The following is a 20,332-nucleotide window of genomic DNA, read 5'->3' as shown; positions in this document are numbered from 1 at the left end:
GGAAGACAGTGTGGAGGTTCGTCAAAAAATTAAAAATAGGACTACCCTGTGATTCAGTAATCATGGTACTGGGTATTTACCTAAAGAATATGAAAACACTAATTTGAAGTGATATATGCATCTCTATATTTATTGCAGCATTGTTACACTTGATCTTACCCAAAAGGCTGAGAAGTGATATCACAGCATTATTTATAATAGCCAAATTATGGAAGCAGCCTGTGTCCATCAATAAGATGAATGGATAAAAAAGCAGTGATATGTATATACACACACACACACACACACACACACACACACACACACATACAGTGGAATATTATTCAACCATAAAAAGGATGGAATCTTGCCATTTGCAGTAACATGGATTGTTGTATAATGCTAGAGAGTACAGGGCTAACTGAAATAAGCCAGTCATAGAAAGACAAATACCATGTGATTTCACTCATATGTGGAACTTGAGAAACAAAAAATGAATGAGGAAGAGAGAGAGAAAAAAAAGAGACAAAGCAAAAAAACCCAAAGTTTTAACTAAGGGAACATATTGATGGTTGCCAGAGGTGAGGTGGGGGTGGGTGGGTGAAGTAAGTGAAGGGGATTAAGAGTACACTTATCTTAACGAGCCCTGAGTAACATATGGAGTTACTGAATCACTGTATTGTACACCTGAAACTAATATAACACTTTATGTTTACTGGAATTTTAAAAAACTATACGGGTGAAACGAGTCATCAGTTAGACTTGAGAATTTGATCCTTCAGTTGATGAACTAGGAGTAGGACATAGGGATAAGGAAAGAAGTAGTTGGAAGGGAGGAGGAGTGCGACTGTTTTGGAGGAGGAGTGAGGCTGTTTTGAATATATCTAAGAGAAAGAATAATTTGCCCTGACTGCTTTTAACTAGACACTGGTCTAGAAATAGAAGATTAGGAGCCCCAACTACTTAAATTCAACCTTAATTTTTGAACAGCCTAAAATTAAAACAAAATTGACTCACAGATTATAGTAGTACTAAATGAGAAATTTTAACTGGGAAAGGTTATTGACACAAAGCGTTTTGCTAATATAAAAGCATCAAGGCTACTGGTACTTTGTTTTTATAATGCAAAATAGCATGTATTTACCTGTCAAGCCACAGAATATAGAGAACAGTAGTTAGGAAGGATAAAGATTTATCTTAAATTTAAATTTCTTCTCATTCTTCTATCATGAAATTCATTTCTGACTAAATTGTAAGAAGTTCTGCTGTAATATGGGGCACATGGGTGGCTCAGTCCGTTAAGTGTTCGACTTCGGTTCAGGTCATGATCTCATGCTTCATGGGTTCGAGCCCCACATCGGGCTCTGTGCTGACAGTTAGCTCAGAGCCTGGAGCTTGTTTCAGATTCTGTGTCTCAATCTCTCTCTCTGACCCTCCCCTGCTCTCACTCTCTCTCTCTCTCACTCTGTCTCAGAAATAAATAAATAAAAAAAAGAAGTTCTGCTGTAATAAATAATCTGCTTTAAAAAAGTTTACACTGACATCCTCTGTGAAATAGTAACTGCAGTTTCTGTTCAGCTTATTTTAGAAGAGTGGTTATTTGGAACATTTTAAATAAAAAACTGTTCAATTAAGGTTATAAACTGTTTCTCATGGATATAGAATTTGCTCATCAAGCTTGTATCATTGATCTTGTTGACTCAAGACATTTTGTTGTTTTCTGTTTGATCTGTATTTCTTTTGTTGCCTTCTTAATGCTTTATGTCTTTGTTGGTGATCTGATGAGTTGTGGCATTTTACTTTGTTTCCTTTATTCTCTTTCATGTATCTGCTATTTAAGTTTTTCCTCTATGATTACTATGAGGTTTACATAAAATATCTTGTAATATCCTATTTTAAGCTGGTAAGAACCTAAGTTGGATTACATAGAAAAACTATTCTATTCTTCCTCTCCCATTTTAAGTGATTGTTATTACAACTTATATCTTTTTATATTTGGTATCTACCCACAGCATTTTTAATTTGTCTTTTAACTTTTGTACTGGCATCAGAAGTGATTTATATACCACTATTCCAGTTTGACTTTGTGTTTGCCTTTATTCTTGAGTTTCATACATTTATGTTTTTACTTTGTTAATTCATACCTTTTCATTTCAGCTTGAAGAACTCTCTTCAGAATTTCTTGTAATGCAAGTAGGGTGGTGAACTCCCTCAGGTGTTTTTTGTTTGGGAAAGTCCGTCATTTCTGATGGGCAGCTTGCCATGTATAATATTATTAATTTGTCAGTTTTCTTCTTTCAGTACTTTGAACATATCATCCTACTCTCTTATGGTCTGTAAAATGTCTACTGAAAAATCTGCTGATAACTATGGGGATTCTCTTGAATGTGCAAGTCTCTTTTCTTTTGCTGTTTTCAGAATTCTTTTTGTTTGATTTTTGACTGACTATAATCTGCCATGGTGAAATTTGCTTTGGGTTCAGTATGTTCAGTGATATTTCAGCTTCACATACCTGGATTTCCATATCTCTTCTCAAATTTGAGAAGCATTCAGCCATTGTTTCATTACATATGGTTTCTGCCCCTTTTTCTTCTTCTTCTCTTGGGACTCCAATAATTCCTGTATTGTTGCACTTAACATTTCCTATAAGTTCTGTACTCTTTCTTCCTATTTTTAAATTTCCTTTTCTTTTTGCTTTTCTGACAAATAATTTCAAAATATCTATCTTCAAGTTCATTATTTCTTTTACTTGATTGAGTCTGCTGTTGACACTCTATTGAATTTTTCAGTGCAGTCATTCTGTTCTTTAGCTTTGTGCTAAATCTGAAGCAGGTTCTAGTCTTGGTGCCGTCAGCACAGAGCCCGATGTAGGGTCCATAGTCACGTACTATGAGATCATGACCTGAGCTGAAGTCAGATGCTTAACTCACTGAGCTGCCCAGACACCCCCCAAAAATTATTTCTTTATCTTAAACTTCTCATTTTGTTTATGTAATATTTCCCTGTTTGTTTAGTTGTCTCTCTTTCTCTCTTATTTTAGTATTTCACTAAACTTCTTTAAGATAATCATTCTGAATTCTTTGTCACCTAGATCTTTCTTCTTTTAGCATTACTTATTAGATGTTTATTCCTTTGGTGATGTCATGTTTCCCTGATTTGTCATGATCCTTGTGTTCTTATATTGGTGTCTGGACATTTGAGGAAGTGGTCACCTCTACCAGTTTTTATAGGTGCAGTTGACAGGGAAAGACTTTCAACAGTTCCCCCAGCTTGTGAGTTTGAATGGTGCAGCTAGTAGCATCTGTGGGTAGGCATTGAATCCTGCTGGCGTCTCTGATGTTTGAGGTCACTGGACATTGTTTGAGGTCAGGTGGGTTACTGGCTTGGCCCTATCATTGGGTGAAATCATCTGCTGGCTCCTTGGTTAGGTAGTGCTAATCACTTGCTGGGGTCTGTGATTGCACAGGGATATAGGCTGGGCTTAGTCATCATCCCTGGTTAGTGTGGCCATCAGTCTGTACTGCATGGTCATATGGTGCCAGACTAGTATTTATATTTAGGTGGGTGCACAGGCTGGACTCTGTAATTGAGTGAGGCTGAAGGTTGTCTTGTGCTTTGGGGCAGGGACACAGGCTGGTCTCTGTGATGAAGGGAGTATGCACATCTTTTGCTGTATTTGGTCAGGGTAACTGGTTGGATTTTCTACCTGGTCAGGGCTCCTGGCTGTGCCTTGTCAGGAGTGTTCCCTGACTGGTCTCCCAGCCTGGGCAGGGCCACAGACTGTGCCTTGCATCTGGACACAGGTTGGAAGCCAGGCTCTGCAATCTGGTCGTGTTACTGACTGCTCTGTGGTTGGCTGGTTGATTGGAGACCGCAGTCAGACAAAACTGATAACTGTGGCCCCTGGGCTGACCTGCATTTTGGCTCTGTAGAATGGCAGAGCTGTTGTTGGGGCATTCTTATCAGGCGAGGTTGCCGGCAGGGACATAGTGCCACCATGTCATGGTACCAATATCCATTGGCTGGTTGCTCTTTGTCCCACCCACTCTTTTTGTTACTAAGTGACTGTAGGTGGTCTCCCGCTGCCAATTCTTCAGTGTTCCCTGTGAGGAAAGACAGGAATGGGCCTCCTGAAGATCATAAGCCTTGGGGAAGCTGGATATCTCTCATGGGCTCTTTTCCCCCAACAAACAGCCACAGTCCTAGGGAAAGTTTTCTGGTGTGTCCTGTGCGGGCCTGGGAAAGGGGTGATAGTCATCGTGAAACCACTCCTCTTTACCTTCTGATGTGACTTTTCTTATTTTTTGTGATCTAAGTGTTTGGCCTCACCTCCCAAATTCTGGGATTTTCAGAAGGGCATTCTTGTGTGTTGATAGTTGCTAATGCCTGTTTTTGTGTGGGGGTCTAGAGTCTTGGTTCTCCTATTCTCTCTCCATTTTCCTTTTTAATTTTTTTTTTTTTTTTGAGAGAGAGAGAGTCTTCTGAGGAAGCAGGGGAGGGACAGAGGGAGAAGGAGAGAGAGAATCTTAAGCACTGGGGTTCAGTCTCAGCAACTGTGAGATCATGACTTGAGCCAAAATCAAGAGTTGCACACTCAACTAACTAAGCCACCCAGGTGCTTCACCCTGTTCTTCCATCTTCTTTATTTTTATTTATTTTTTAAAGTTTATTTATATATTTTGGGAGAGAGAGGGACAGAGCACATGAGTGGGAGAGGAGCAGAGAGAGAGGCAAGAGAGAGAATCCCTAGCAGGCTCCACAGTGTCAGCACTAAGCTTGACGCAGGGCTTGAACTCACAAACTGCGGGATCATGACCTGAGTCAAAACCGAGTCAGACACTTAACTGACTGAGCCACCCAGGCCCCTCTTAAAATTTTCTTATATTTATTTTTGAGGAGGAGGAAGATAGACAGAGAGAGAGAGAGAGAGAGAGAGAGAACTAGTGGGGGAGGGGCAGAGAGAGAGAGAGGTCGGAGGAGACAGAGGATCTGAAGCGAGCTTTGTGCTGACAGCAGAGAACCCAATTTGGGACTTGAACTCCCCAACCGCGAGATCATGACCTGAGCCAAAGTCAGACACTTAACTGACTGAGCCACCCAGGTGCCCCACATTTTACTTTTTAAAAACTTTTTCTTTCTCTTCTTTGGACTGTATATAGGTGTATCCTGCTTTCTGAAACTTTTCATTTTACCACTTTGCTTTGATGAAGACCTACATTAGTACCGTAAGGGCTTTTTTCATAAAAGCTAAAATCCTTTTTGGATTTCTTTCAGTTAGCAAAACCAGGTAGCTACTAATGGAGGTCTTTTGTAAAAATAAGGTGGTATAATTTAGACTTTTGAAAAGCAGAGGATACTCTTTGCTTTATACCATTTCGGCTTTTAAAAGGTTTCAAAGCTTCTCTCAAAAATCAACAAACATAAAAAAAAAAAAAAGACAGAGTGCCTGGGTGGCTCAGTCAGTTAAGCATTAGACTTCGGCTTAGGTCATGATCTCACGGTTTTTAAGTTCAAGCCCCGTGTTGGGCTCTGTGCTGACAGCTCAGAGCCTGGAGCCTGCTTTGGGTTCTGTGTCTCCCTCTCTCTCTGCCCCTCCCCTGCTCGTGTTCTGTCTCTCTCAAAAATGAATAAACATTAAAATTTTTTTTAAAGGTTTCAAAGAAATGCTCTAGTTTTTGGTTACTGGGCGGAACCTGTATTTTGACGTATTCTGGCTTTCAGTGAGCTGATTCTTCTTGCCCAAATCTGCTTTTGATCCCTTTAGTGAATTTTTAGTTTTAGTTAGTATTTAGATCCCTTTCAGGTTTCCTTTAGTTCTTTGTGGTTTCTTTGAGCTCTTTGAGTGTGTTTCATGTGGTACATTTATAGGACTGTTAAGTCCTATATCTAGATTTCTCAGGGATGGCTTCTGTGTTTTGTTTTTTTTTTCTTTTCATGTGAATGACCCATGTCTTCCGGTTTCCTTGTATATCTTGTGATTTTGTTGTTGTTGTACACTGGACATTGGATATTATTATGTGATAACCCTCGGAATCAGATTCTATGCCTCACTACAGGTTTGCTGGTTTTGGAACTGTGGGCTGCAGTCTGTGTTTTTCAGTGACTTTTCCAGACTGTTTATGAAAAGATCGTGTCATATGTGCTCGCTGAAGTCGTTCTTCTTTTATTTGTGTTCAGGTAGTATTTTGTCAGGGAATTCCTTGAATGCCAAGAACTAAAAATAAAAAGTAAAGAAAATAAATAAAAAGCCACTTCCTCCAGTCTTTGCATACTTCCTTTGTATGGGGGCACTCATTCAGTAATGAACCAGGCTCTTTACAGCTCTGACTTAGCCCAGAGATTAGAGGTAAAAGCCTAGGTCTTCTTATGTCTTTAATGCATATGTCCTATCCTACCCTGAACATATTCATGGGTTTCTAAATGCCCCAACATACGTAGACACTTTAGAATGCTCTCGTTTCCCAAGGAACCTCTCTCCTCAACTCTTTCTCCTTGGCTTTAAGCTGTCTATATTATGTCTTAACTATAATCTTTTGCTTTGTATGACTGAAGACTTTTAGTATATGTTATAATATCTTAGCAATGCTGCTTTTTAAAATCCCTGAGTGAGTTCCAAGCTAGGTGAAAAAGAGTTGTGTGCCTCATGTCAGTTTTTCACAGATTAGAAGAGACATACAGTTGTTTGTCAGTGATATCTCTCCTCCTCCTTCTGGATCTAGGGAGGGGGAGCCCCCCGTAATTGGGGCTAGGACTACTCTCCACAGGAGTGCACTGGGACCAGGAGGGGTGGAGCAAGGGCAGGTAAAAATACCACAGAGTTTTTAAGTTGGCTTTCTCTTGATTCAGCATTCTCATGGTGATCGCAAACCTTTTACTGTATTCTAGGGTGCTGAGAAAGTTGGTGGGAAGAGTTTTTGCTTGGTTGTTCACGTTTCTGTGAAGGGACTGGAGTTTGGGGTTGCCTACTCTGCCATTTTACTGACATCATTCGACTATCTGCCTTTGCTGTTCATTCCTCCACGTCCATCTTTTTGCCTTTATTTGGAAGTTTCTTCTCTTCCCCCCAGTTCTTCCAGCGGGAAGATTGATTTTATTTCTAGTCTTCACTTCTTTTGTAGTTAGTGACATTTTAATTTATTTTTATTTTTATTTTTTTTTATTTCCAGAGAGAGAGGATGGAGAGGGACAGAGAGAGAGGGACAAAGAGAATCGCCAGCAGGCTTTGCCTTGTCAGTGTGGAGCCCGACATGGGGCTCGATCCCAGGAATTGTGAGATCATGACCTGAGCTGAAATCAAGAGTCAGACGTTTAACCGACTGAGCTACCTGGGCGCCTGTGTAGTTACTGTCATTTTAAAATTTTATATTCTTCTTATGGTTTGGATGCTCAGAAATCTTGTCTTTTTTTCCCCACTGGGAGAAAGTGAAAATTGATGAGATAGTGCTTTACTGCCAAGCCACCAGTGTTCAAGACCTCAGGGAGGGCATGTGCTCATTCTCTGTCTCACTCTTGAGCGCCTCACAGGGCCCTCTGAACTTTCTTGCCCTGTGTCCCATCTAGCGTGGTTAGCTGCTGTGTGCAGACTGCACACACTGCACAGGTTCATCTCTCCATTTTCTTGCTCCTCCCTCCCCCCCGCCCCCCCCCCCCCCCCCCCCCCCCCCCCCCCCCAGTCTTCGGTGCACTGACCCTGTCTGTACACCTGGGGCTAAGCTGGGCATTGGCTCTCTGTTACAAGGTTTTCATTGGAGTTTTAGTTCATCACTCCTGTCCGTATGCAGTCTTGAGGGCTGGTTTCTCCTTAGCTCTGTCCATTGCAGCTTCTCTATCCTCCTGCATCTTTACCAGGCTTCTGGGCACGTCCCTGAATCTCCTCTGTCTCATGAATGTCTTGCCACTTTCTGTAACTTTGTTCATTTAGATTTCTTTCTCACTCTTAACTCTTTCTTTGCAGTATGATTTTGTAGTGAATCTGACTTATTTTGGCCAGTGTGAGAATAGTCATTATGCTGTGAACTTCTTTTTTTTTAAGGATTTTTTTTTTTAATGTTTTATTTATTTCTAGGAGAGAGAGAGAGACAGCGTGAGCAGGGGAGGGTCAGAGAGAGAGGGAGTCACAGACCGAAACAGTCTCCAGGCTCTGAGCTGGCAGTCAGCACAGAGCCCGACGCGGGGCTCGAACCCACGAACCGCGAGATCATGACCCAAGTGAAAGTCGGACGCTTTACCGACTAAGCCACCCAGGCGCCCCTATCCTGTGAACTTCTACTTAATACCAGAATATTTTTTTAATACCTCAGTGATCCTGCTTTCAAAAATAAGTATGTCTTTATAGTTTAATAATATTAACTATAATGATAGTTACATTAAGTACTTACTGAGCCCCGGGTATTTTGGTGAACACTTTCTATGCATTATCTCATTTGATCCTCACAAACTTGAGAATAGGTATTATTATATTATTCCCATTTTCCTGGTGAGAGATTATGTAGGTAGGTCAGTATTGTACAGCTAGTTAGTGACACTTCCGAACTCAGGACTGTGTGTCTCTGGAGCGGAGTTTGTAAATGTAATAATAAATGTGAGAACAGAGTAGTGTATGAAAAAAAATCACAAAGCAAGCGGTGTGATGAATGACCGTGAACATTCAGCCTAAATACTGGGGAACAAATGAAGAGTAATTAATTCTGTGGCAAAGTCTTCTGGGGAATACATGCCTCATTTAAAGGGTTTGGTCACTTTTCACTTCTAGCCAGTTGCTCATGTGAGAATATGGGTTCAGTATCAGATTTTCTGAGTTTTCAGTGTTTCTCTCAGTGCCTGCCTTACTGCCTTCCTTTCACAAATGTACTAAATAAATTAAGGAGGTGTAGACCTACACTTGAATGAATGTATTTTATTTATATCTGCTGTGCGTTGTGCTAGTTTAGATTTAAGTTACAAAGACAAGTCTTAGAAACATATTGTTTGAAAAATCCTGAATTCTTCATTTTGTCTTCCCTAAGCAGTAGATTTCCATTAAAAGGCATATCTTACAATGAGTTAATGTGAGGAGGGTTCAAGTATTACTGAATGCCTCTTTTATTCTTCCTCATTAATCATGACTCTCCCTCTCTTCTGCCCTTTTTTTTTTTTGACATAGCTTTCACTTTCAGAAGAACAGAGTGAAGTAACGAAAAATGGCTGTGAATCTAAAGAGCTGGTCTACCTCGTGCACATTGCTTGTCAGGTAATTTTGTGGATGTGGAGGCTCCTCTCAGTGCATTGCTTCCAGCGGCTAATAGAGTTCGCAGAAAGTTACTTCTGTGATCCTGAAGTGAAATTGGACACTGCATGACTATTGTTAAGGAAATAAATGGTATCCTTTAAAAAAGAGAGAAATGTGTTCGCACATAGAATGCACAGTTTAGTATCGTAACTTGCATTTTTAGAAAGTTTCTAAGGCTTTAGACATTTGTGAATGAATACCAGTGATTGTGGCAACACAGATGTTTTAATTCTTTGTCCCCGTCGCATTGGCAGTTCTGCTTGTACTCACTCAGTGTTGAAACAGTAGAATCAGTACTACAGATACTTAATTTACTGATGTAATTGAAAACTCTTATTGTAAGAGTGAAGGAAATAAATACATTGTTTATTGATATTAGATTAAATGAATCAGCTACTAGTCCCCTATTACAGTAGAAGAGCAGATGAAGTTCTGCCTGAGACGCTCACTTTTCTAACCAAGACAGTATATTTCAATATAGTGTCTGTAGTGTAAGTAGCGGTGTGTGTGTTTTAGAAAGGCACTATTTCTTGACTCTTAGTATTGAAACTTTGTGGCGGGCCACTTGGGTGGTTCAGTCAGTTAAGTGTCCAACTTCTGCTCAGGTCATGATCTCATGGTTTGTGAGTTTGAGCGCCACATCGGGCTCTGTGTTTACAGCTCAGAGCCTAGAGCTTGCTTTGGATTCCATGTCTCCCTCTCTTTTTCGGCCCCTCCCCTGCTCATGCTCTGCCTCTCTCAAAAATAAACATTAATATTTTTTTTTTAAAAATTAAAAAAAGTAAATAAAACTTTTGTGAGAATAATTACTGTGACCTCTCTGAATGAGATTTAAAATAGGTCATTGTAGCATTGGTTATTTCCTCCATCAACTAAGTAGTTTAGTTCCTATTAATTTATGTTCATTAAGCCTTATATCTAGTTTTGATTCATGATTGTAAACTGTTTTGAGGGAAGCTTTCTTTTATACAAAGTTTTTAGTTTTTGGGAAAGAGTTAGATAGGGGCATTTATGTTTATTTTCTAAAAAATTATTATTCCTTCGCTTGAAGTTAAAAGTTATGTTATCTTGAAAAATTAATGCTTATCACATATGGGAAATCCTTGACTTACTAGTCTTGGTGACTTTAAACAGAACCTTTCAGAATTAAGTGCTTTATTTATAAATGTAAAAATATGGGATTGGAAATTGAACTTAGCTCATATAGAAATAAGATGGTCAAAGTTTCATATTGTTTATACATGTTTTATTGTGTGTCATCTTGGTTTCTTTGAGGAAGTAGGCAGCTCTGAATCACTAAGTTTTGTGTCATGTTTCATAAAATGCTTCTATTTTGTGACTTATTTTTTAAGTGAAAATTTCACGTGTTCTGTGGTGAACCATAACTCATACGTTAATGTAAATCATATCTTTTTATCTATAGTACGTGGTTGGCATATCAGTAATCAATTTATTAATCCCTCTATGACCTAATATCTTTTAGCATCTTTCCTTCTCACCATTAATTTCCATATGTTCTGACAATGCAAAGGTTTTCTCATAAGCAAAACAAAATGTTACAAGTACTTGTACTACATTTTCAAGTGAACTTGAAAAGGTAAGCATGGTATTTTGGAACCATATGCCAGAATGTATAATTGTCACTTGATTTTGCTTCAGTGAATTAGTTACCTAGCTACTTAGGCTATTTCCTGATTGGAAGTATTTTGTCAAGCTGCTTAAAAATTTCAGACTACTTGGTATGCTATTAGTTACATCAAACTAGTAATTTACTGCAGTGTAATAATGCCATTTTACCTCTCTGTCGTACTATAAGTAATCATTGATGCACCTCTACCCCGGCTTACTTTCTGTATTCTTGCCATATGTGTCAGCTATAAATCATATTAAATTAGAATCATATATATTTTTTAATAACTAAAATTATAGAGACTCATAATCAAACCCTCTCATTTATGCCAATGAGGAAATTGAGGCCCAAATTACGGAGTTAGCTTTTCTAAGTTCTGTGAAATCTTAGCAGGAACTTCTAGGGACTTCAGTTTCCTGATGGTCAGTTTTTCCTGCATCTCACTGGAATTTACAGTCTAGTAAGAGATTGCCTAGTCTTCAGGAATGATCACCATTACATGCTGATGTAATCTGTTCCATAAACTATTTTTTCACATATTGCATATTTTTGCTAATTTCTAATTTTTAATTAAAGTAAACTTGGAATTCTTTTTATTGAACCAAACATATTTGTCTTTTATCTTAAGCCACTCTTCTCTTGTTCTTTCATCCTGGAAAATGGCCAATTTTCTATGACACTTATGAAAAACCTGTGATTTTCTTCCACCTTTTTGGAAGTTAAATAATACTGATTCTTTTAGGTCTTATCTTTGAAACTTGAATTGTGCTTTCACATCTCCCTTTCAAGTTTTTATTTCTTGTTAAACTGGGAATTCAGAAATGTAAACCATATCTTCCATATTGAATTGATCCAAATTCAGTAGGCATTTTGATTATCTGTGTGTCTATATAGTACACAGATATTGCAACACACAATATAACATTTAGTTCTACAACAACTGTGTGAAGTAAATAGTCTGCTTTTCACTTTACAGATGATAAATCTAAGACTCAACGAATGTTAATTAACTTCTCCAGGGTCATAAAATTAAAGAGAAAGACCAGAATTTGAACCTCAGTCTAGTGTTTTTATTTCTTCCTATTCTTCTGTTTTTTTCTAATATGATTTATACTTGGTTAGCTACTCTGAAACCTTCAAGCATATCCTAAATGTTAATAATTACAGAAATGCACTGAGAGTGACAGTCAGGTTTCTTTGTATGACTTCAGTGGGGAGAGTTTAGATACCATTCATATGTACATATTTTAGGACAATATATGTATTTTTTTCTTAGTAGTGTGGGTTTATGGGTTTTTAAGATAAAAATACTTTTAGAAATTTTGGAAAATATGGGAAATGGAGAAAAAAGAATAAAGTTGCCCTAACACTACTATCCTGAGATAGCCTCTGCTTACATTTTTCTATATTTTTCCTTTGTTTTCCATAGTTGGATTTTATAATCAGATACAGAGGTATATATACAATTTCACGTAATTTTTTATTTGTAAAGCATTCCTCCATTTGTTCTCATCTCTCAGTAAATATTCGTTAATTAATATATTGAAGTACAGTTGACATACAATATTATATTGTTTTAGGTGTAACAGCATAGTGATCTGACATTTACATGTGGTACAAAGTGATCACTATGATAAGTATAATTTCCATCTATTACCATACATAGTTATTACAGTATTATTGACTGTACTCTTTATGATGCACTTTGCATTCCTCTGACTGACTTATTTTATAACTCAAATTTTGTATCTCTTAATCCCCTTCACCTGTTTCTTGCATCCCCCACCCTTTTCCCCTCTGGCAACCACCAGTTTGTTCTTTGTATTTATGAGTTTGTTTCTGTTTTGTTGTTTGTTTATTTATCTTTTTTTTAGAGTCCACATATATATAAAATGATAAGGTGTTTGTCTTTCTATGTCTGACTTATTTCAGTTAGCATAATTCCCTTTAGGTCCATCTATGTTGTCACAAATGACAAGTTCCCATTCTTTTTTAAAGGCTGAGCAATATTCCATGTACCTATATTCCATAACTTCCTTTTTTAATTTATTCATCTTTCAGTGGACACTTGGGTTGTTTCCTTATCACATCTATTGTAAAGGATGCTGCAATGAACATAGTGGTGCATACAGTATCTCTTTGAATTAGTGTTTTGCTGTTTCTGGGTAAACAGCCAGAAGAGGAATGGCTGCATCATATGGTATTCCTGTTTTTAAATTTGTGAGGAACTTCACTATTTTATATAGTGTTTGCACCAATTTATATGCCCACCAGCAGTACTTAAGAGTTTCCTTTTCTCTGTATCTTTATGCCAACAATTGTTATTTCTTGTCTTTTTGATACTATCCATTATGGCAAGTGGGAGTAACATCTCATTGTGGTTTTGAGTTGCATTTCCATGTGATTAGCAATGTTGAACATTTTTTCATCTGTTTCATGATCATTTATATGGTCATTTTCTTTGGAAAATGTCTTTTCAGATCTTATGCCCATTTTTTAAATGAGATTGTTTGTATTTCTGTGTGTGTGTGTGTGTGTGTGTGTGTGTGTGTGTGTGTGTTGGGTTGTTTGAGTTCTTTGTATATTTTGGATATGAACCCCTTGTTTGATAGATCACTTGCAAATGTCTTCTCCCAGTTAGGAGGTTGCCTGTTCATTTTGTTGATGGTTTCCTTCTCTGGGCCAAGGAAAAAAAAAAGCTTTTTAGTTTGATGTAGTCTCAATTTTTTACATTTGTCTTTGTTGCCCTTGCCTGAGACGTATCCAAAAAAAAAATATATTGCTAAGACCAATGTCAAAGAATTTATTGTCTGTATTTTCTTTGGGAAGTTTCATGGTTTAAGGCCTTGCATTTAGGTTTTGAATCCATTAAGAAATATTTTTTTAATGTTTATTTATCTGAGAGAGAGAATGAGACCGAACACGGGTGGCGGGGGTGGGTATAGAGAGAGAGGGAGACACAGAATCTGAAATAGGGTCCAGGCTCTGAATGGTCAGCACAGAGCCTGAGGCAGGGCTGGAACTCACAAACTGCAAGATCATGACCTGAGCTGAAGTGAGACATTTAACTTTCTGAGCCACCCAGGCGCACCCCTGGTCTTGAAACATTTTTTTTAATTTTAATTTTTTAATGTTTATTTATTTTTGTGAAGGAGACAGAATGTGAGCAGGGAGGGGCACAGGCAGACAGACACAGAATCTGAAGCAGGCTTTAGGCTCTAAGCCATCAGCACAGAGCCCGACATGGGGCTTGAATTCAGGAACTGTGAGATAATGACCTGAGCTGAAGTTGAACGCTTAACTGACTGAGCCACCCGGTGCCCCTGGTCTTGAATCTATTTTGAGTTTATTGTTATATATGGTGTAAGTAAGTGGTTCTGTTTCATTCTTTTGCATGTAGTTCTTCAATTTTCCAAACACCATTTATTGAAGAGATTGTCTTTCCCTATTGTATATTTTTGCCTCTTTGTCATAAGCTAATTGACCATAGAAGCATGTTCTCTACTCTGTTCTGTTGTTGATCTGTGTGTCCCTTTTTGTGCCAGTACTGTACTGTTTTGATTACTGTAGCTTAAAAATGTAGTTTGAAATCTAGGAGCATGATACCTCCAGCTTTGTTCTTCTTCCTCAAGATTGTTTTGGCTGGGTCTTCTGTGGTCGCATACAAATTTTAGAATTTTTTTTTCCAGTTCTATGAAAAACACTACTGGTGTTTTGATAGGGATTGCATTGAATCTATAGATTGCTTTGAGTAGTATGGACATTGAAACAGTATTAAATCTAGTCATGAGCATGGTATATCTTTACATTTATTTATGTCATCTTGGCTTTCTTTCATTAATGTCTTACAATTTTCAGCGTATAGGTTTTTCACCACCTTGGTTAAATTTATTTCTAGATAGGTTATTATTTTTAATGCAATTGTAAATGAGGTTGTTTTCTTAATTTCTCTTTCTGCTAGTTTGTTATTAGTGTATGGAAATTCAACAGATTTCTGTATATTAATTTTATATCTGCAACTTTACTGAACTCATTCATTAGTTGATAGTTTTTCTGTGGAGTCTTCAGGGTGTTCTGTATATAGTATCTTGTTGTCTGCAGATAGTGACAGTTTTTACTTCTTCCTTACCAATTTACATTTCTTTTACTTTTTCATATCTGATTGTTATAGCAAAGAGTTCCAGAACTTTGTTGAATAAAAGTGGTGAGACCTTATCCTGACATGTTCCTGATCTTAGAGGCAAAGCCTTCAGCTTTTTGCCATTGAGTATGATGTTATCTGTAGGTGTGATTTATATGCCCTTTATTATGTTGAGGTATGTTTCCTCTATTCCCATTTTGCTGAGAGTTTTTATCATGAATGGATGTTGAATTTTATCAGATGCTTTTTCTACATCTATTGAAATGATCATGTGATTCTTTTATTCTTCATTTTGTTAGTGTGGCATATCATTTTGATTGATTAGTGGATATTGAGCTATCTTTGCATCCCTGTCAAATCCCACTTTATCATGGTGTATGATCCTTGTACTATTGAATTTGGTTTTCTAATATTTTGTTGAAGATTTTTACATTTACATTCATTAGGAATATTGGTCTGCAGTTTTCTTTCCTTGTAGTTCTTTGTCTGGTTTTGATACCAGAGTAATGCTAGTTCATAGAATGAATTTGGAAGCAGTCTTTCCTTTCAGTTATTTGGAATACATTAAGAATAGGTATTCAGTTTTCTTTAGGTTTTTTTGTTTTTGTTTTTGTTTTTGTTTTCAGATTCACCGGTGAAGCCATCTTACCTTAGACTTGTTTTTTGGGAGTTGTTTCATTATGAATTGAATTTTATTATTAATAATGGGTCTCTTCAGATATTCTTTTTCTCTTTGATCAAATCTTAGAAGATTTTATGTTTTTAGGGATTTATGTTTTTTTGTAGGCTGTCTAATTTGTTGATGAGTAATTGTAGTCTAATTTTTTTTGTATTTCTGAGGTGTAATTATGTTGTAACTTCTCTTTGTTTCTAATTTTATTTACTTGACTCCCCCTTCTCTTTTTTTTTCTTGATTAGTTTAGCTAAATACCTTTTTTTTTAATGTTTTTTTATTTATTTCTGAGAGAGAGAAACAGTGTGAACAAAGGAGGGTCAGAGAGAGAGGGAGATACAGAATCTGAAGCAGGCTCCAGGCTCTGAGCTGTCTGTCAGCACAGAGCCCAACGCGGGGCTCCCAAACTGTGAGATCGTGACCTGAGCCGAAGTCGGATGCTTAACTGACTGAGCCACCCAGGCGCCCCTGTTTGTTTGCTTTTTAAAGATTTTGTTTTTTAAGTAATCTCTACACCCATTGTGGGGCTCAAACTCACAACTCCAGGGTCAAGAGTCATATACTCCACTGACTGAGCCTCCCAGGCAACATTGGCTAAAGGTTTATCAGTTTTGTTTATCTTTTCAAGGAACCAACTCTTAGTTTCATTTATCTTTTCTAATGTTTCTTAGTTTTTATTTCATTTATCTGCTCCGATCTTTATTATTTTGTGTCTTCTACTAACTTTGGTTTTGTTTCTTTTTATTTTTCCAATTTCTGTAGGTGTAAGTATAGATGGTTTGAGATTTTTCTTTCTTCTTGAGGTAGGCCTGTATTGTTCTAAACTTACCTCTTGGAACTGCTTTTATTCTTCCCTTAAGATTTTGAACTGTGGTGTTTCCATTTTCATTTTTCTCCAGATATTTTTTGATTTCTATTTTGATTTCTTTATTGATCAGTTGGTTATTTACCCTCCAAGTGATTGTGTTTTTGCTAGTTTTTGCCTTGTAATTGATTTCTGGTTTCATATTGTTGCTGTGGGAAAAGGTGCTTGATATGATTTCAGTCTTTTAAAATTTATTGAGACTTGTTTTGCAGCCCAACATGTGATATGTTTGGGAAAATGTTCCATGCACACTTGCAAAGAATGTGTATTGTGCTGTTTTGGTAATGTTCTATTTATATGTATGTCATGTTCATCTTAAACACTGTTTTAGGTCACTGTTTTCTTATTGATATTCCGTCTAAACACTGTATCTGCCAATGTAAATGGGCTGTTAAAGTCTCCTACTATTGTTGTATTACTGTCTGTTTCTTGTTTTCTGCCTGTGAATATTTACCTTATGTATTAGGGGCTTTTGTGTGGAGTATAGAGATATTTACTATTGTTACTCTATCTTGTTGGATGGATGTCTATGTCTTGTCATAGTCTTTGTTTTAAAGTCTATTTTGTCTGATAACAGTATTGCCACTCCAGCTTTCTTTTTGCTCTGTTTGCATGGAGTATTATTTTTCATCTTTTTACTTTCAGTCTGTACGTGTCTTTATTGTCTGAAACGAATCTTTTATAGACAGCATATAGATGGGTCTTGTATTTTTATCCACTTAAGTGACCTATTGTCTTTTGACTGGAACATTTAATCCGTTTATATATAAAACAATTATGGATAGTTTTGTACTCATTGCCATTTTGTTAATTGTTTTCTAATTATTTTTGTATTTCTTCTTTTCTTTTTCTCTTACTTTGTAACTGGATGACTTTCTTTAATGTTAGGTTTGGATTCATTTCTATTTATTTTTTATGTATCTATTATAGATTTTTGTGGTCATTATCAAGTTCATATGTAATACTCTTTGTATATGGTAGTTTAAGTTTATGGTCCCTTATGTTAGAACACATTCTGAACGTACTACATTTTTACTCCCCACCCCCATGTTTTATGTATTTGAATTCATATTTTACAGTTTCTTACTGTTTCCCTTAACTAGTTATTATAGATATTGTTAATTTTACTACATTTGCCTTTTAATCTTCATTCCAGCTTTATGAGTTATTGATACCACCTTTACTATATGTTAGCTCTTACCAGGGAAATATTTCTTTCATAATTTTCTTATTTTGGTTATGGCCCTTTTCTTTATGCTTAAAGAAATTCTTTTAACTTTCTTATAATGACAGTTTAGTGGTGAGCTTTTTAAAATTTTGCTTGTCTGGGGAACTCTTTATATCTCCTTCAATTCTGAATGAAAACTTTGCTGGTAGACTGTTCTTGGTTGTAGGTTTTTTTCAGTTCAGCAGTCTTTCTGGACTGAAAACTTGCTGCTAAAAAATCAGCTGATAGTCTTATGGGCGGTCCTTATCCTTACTACTGGCTTTTCTCTTGTTGCTTTTAAGATCCTCTATTTAACTATCATTTTTGACATTTAAATGAGGTGTCTTAGTGTAGTTCTCTTTGGGTTCAGCTTATTTGGGGCTCTCTTTACTTCCTAGACCTGGATGTCTGTTTTCTTTCAAGTTGAGGAAGTCTTCAGAGGCTCCTTAAGTGGAAGCCTCAAATTTAGAGCCTCTGTGGGAGATAGTCCAGGCCATCTGGTTATAATGACAAGTCATTATATAGTCTGAGTGATAGTTACTATATTAAAATCTAGTATAACATGGGCCTGGAACAGATACCTGTCATACAGCTCTCATTTAGCCACATTGGTGTGTCTGAGGAGAATATTAAGCATTTTTAAAGTGATGCTCTCTCGAGGCACCTGGCTGGTTTAGTCGGTTGAGCGTCGAGCTTCAGCTCAGGTCATGATCTCGCGGTTCATAAGTTCAAGTCCCACAGTAGACTCTCTGCTATCAGCTCAGCAACGACTTTGGATCCACAGTCCCCCTTTCTCTGCCCCTCCCTCACTTGCTCTATCTCAAAAGTAAAATCAACATTAAAAAAATAAAAGACATAAAATATAAGTGACTCAGATGCCTTGAAAAATAGATCTTTAATGCCCTGCCCAAGCCCCCAACTGCCTGTCTCTCATACTAATCCTAAATTAGAGTAAGTTGTCTTGGGGCACCTGAGTGGCTCAGTTGGTTAAGCATCTGACTTTGGCTCAGGTCATGATCTTATGTTTTATGTGTCTGAGCCCAGAGTCAGGTTCTGTACTGACAACTCAGGGCCTGGAACCTGTTTAGGATTCTGTGTCTCCCTCTCTCTCTGCCCCTCCCCCACTCACACTCTGTCTCTCTCTCTCTGTCTCAAAAATAAATAAACTTAAAAAAATTTCAGAATAAGTTGTCTTAACCAGTATAGGTGTATTGTTTTTCAGATGTTCCCTCCTTATCTTTTTATTCTGTTCTTTAAGTAAACAACTGAAAAAATGTATTTTATAGAACAAACAGATTAACTTGTGTGGATGAAAAAAGTCTTGTGTCAAAATATTGATCTTAATGGTAATTCTTTATCTTTTCTGAAAATCATACTAATTTTTCCTCTGCCTATCCCTTACATTTCAGGAAACATAATGTATTTAGTTTGAATTTAACAATTAATAAAAGTTCTAGAAGATTGTTATATGTCAAAAGAAAATACTGGAAAAACCTTTACTGTCTTAAGTATTGAACATTCACTAATTTTAAAAAGTCTAAAATGAGATAAGCCCTCACACTAATTGAGCCCCACTACATAGAATAAATCATTTGTAAGTATAATGTCAGTGGTAACGAGTCTCAATGCCAGTCTATATTCAGTTGTATTATTCTTTAGTGAGTAAGCAAACATCAGCATTTACTTACCTACCTATCTACCTACCTACCTATTTATTTATTTATTTAAGTTTATTTATGTTGAGAGAAAGTACATGTGCGGTAGAGGCAGAGTGGAAGGGAGAGAGAGAGAGACAGAGAATGAGAGAGAGAATCCCAAGCAGGGTCTGCATTCTCCGTGGAAGGAGCCCTATGTGAGTCTTGAACTTACAAACCTGTTAGATCATGACTTGAGCTGAAATCAAAAGTTGGGTGCTTAGCTGACTGACTCACCCACTCGAGGTGCTTCTCGAACATCAGTGTTTAAGTGTTACTTTTAAAATGGCAAATTTAAACTTATGTGTTACAAGAATTTATTCTAATATGTGCTCCAGGGAAAATCCTTTAGGATTTTTCTTTTCTGTGAATATAGTTTTGTTAGTGTAAGAAATTGCTGCTTAATAAAATACTTAATAAAGTACTTACTATTTATTGTTTCATTGTTAGCTTTAGACCAGTTAAAATCAATGGTTTCATTGTATTTGGATTATATTTAACTACCTTTGTATTTTAATGAGAATTCATCAGTATATAATAGTTTATTTTTTTCTGAGGATCAAGTTTTTAATATTTAAAATACTCTGAAGTCTCCTTTATGTCCTGGTAGGTGGGGTAAACAGTTGGTTTTAGGGAAATGCTTTCCTGTCTCAAAATATCTCCTGCTACCCTGCTTGAAATTCCACCATCAGAAATGCATTCCTTGGTATTAAGTATCTCCTCCACTCAGTCCTTTTAAAAAATGCTGTTACTATGGGGTGGGGCTGACTATTCACATTTGTAGAGCATCTGTGTATGAACAAAATGTATAGAGAGATTGTAAACATCCAAACCTTGTAACTCTTCTGTGAAATATAGATGTTACTATTTTCATT

General features: G+C 36.9%; 1 protein-coding gene across 3 annotated transcripts in view; it reads left to right on the top strand.

Annotated features, from left to right (window-relative positions):
* Positions 1-20,332, top strand: part of ARHGAP32 (Rho GTPase activating protein 32) — a 308,055-nt gene that overhangs the window by 173,848 nt on the left and 113,875 nt on the right. For all 3 annotated transcript variants that reach the window (XM_039240249.1, XM_039240248.1, XM_039240252.1), the window contains one exon: positions 9,122-9,208. In XM_039240249.1, the coding sequence (XP_039096180.1) occupies positions 9,122-9,208 (87 nt within the window). The remainder of the gene's footprint in view (positions 1-9,121; positions 9,209-20,332) is intronic.

This window comes from Hyaena hyaena, unplaced genomic scaffold, assembly GCF_003009895.1.
Source record: "Hyaena hyaena isolate Hyena2069 unplaced genomic scaffold, ASM300989v1 scaffold_171, whole genome shotgun sequence".
NCBI lineage: Eukaryota > Metazoa > Chordata > Mammalia > Carnivora > Hyaenidae > Hyaena > Hyaena hyaena.
This window is presented reverse-complemented; position numbering and strand designations above follow the sequence as displayed.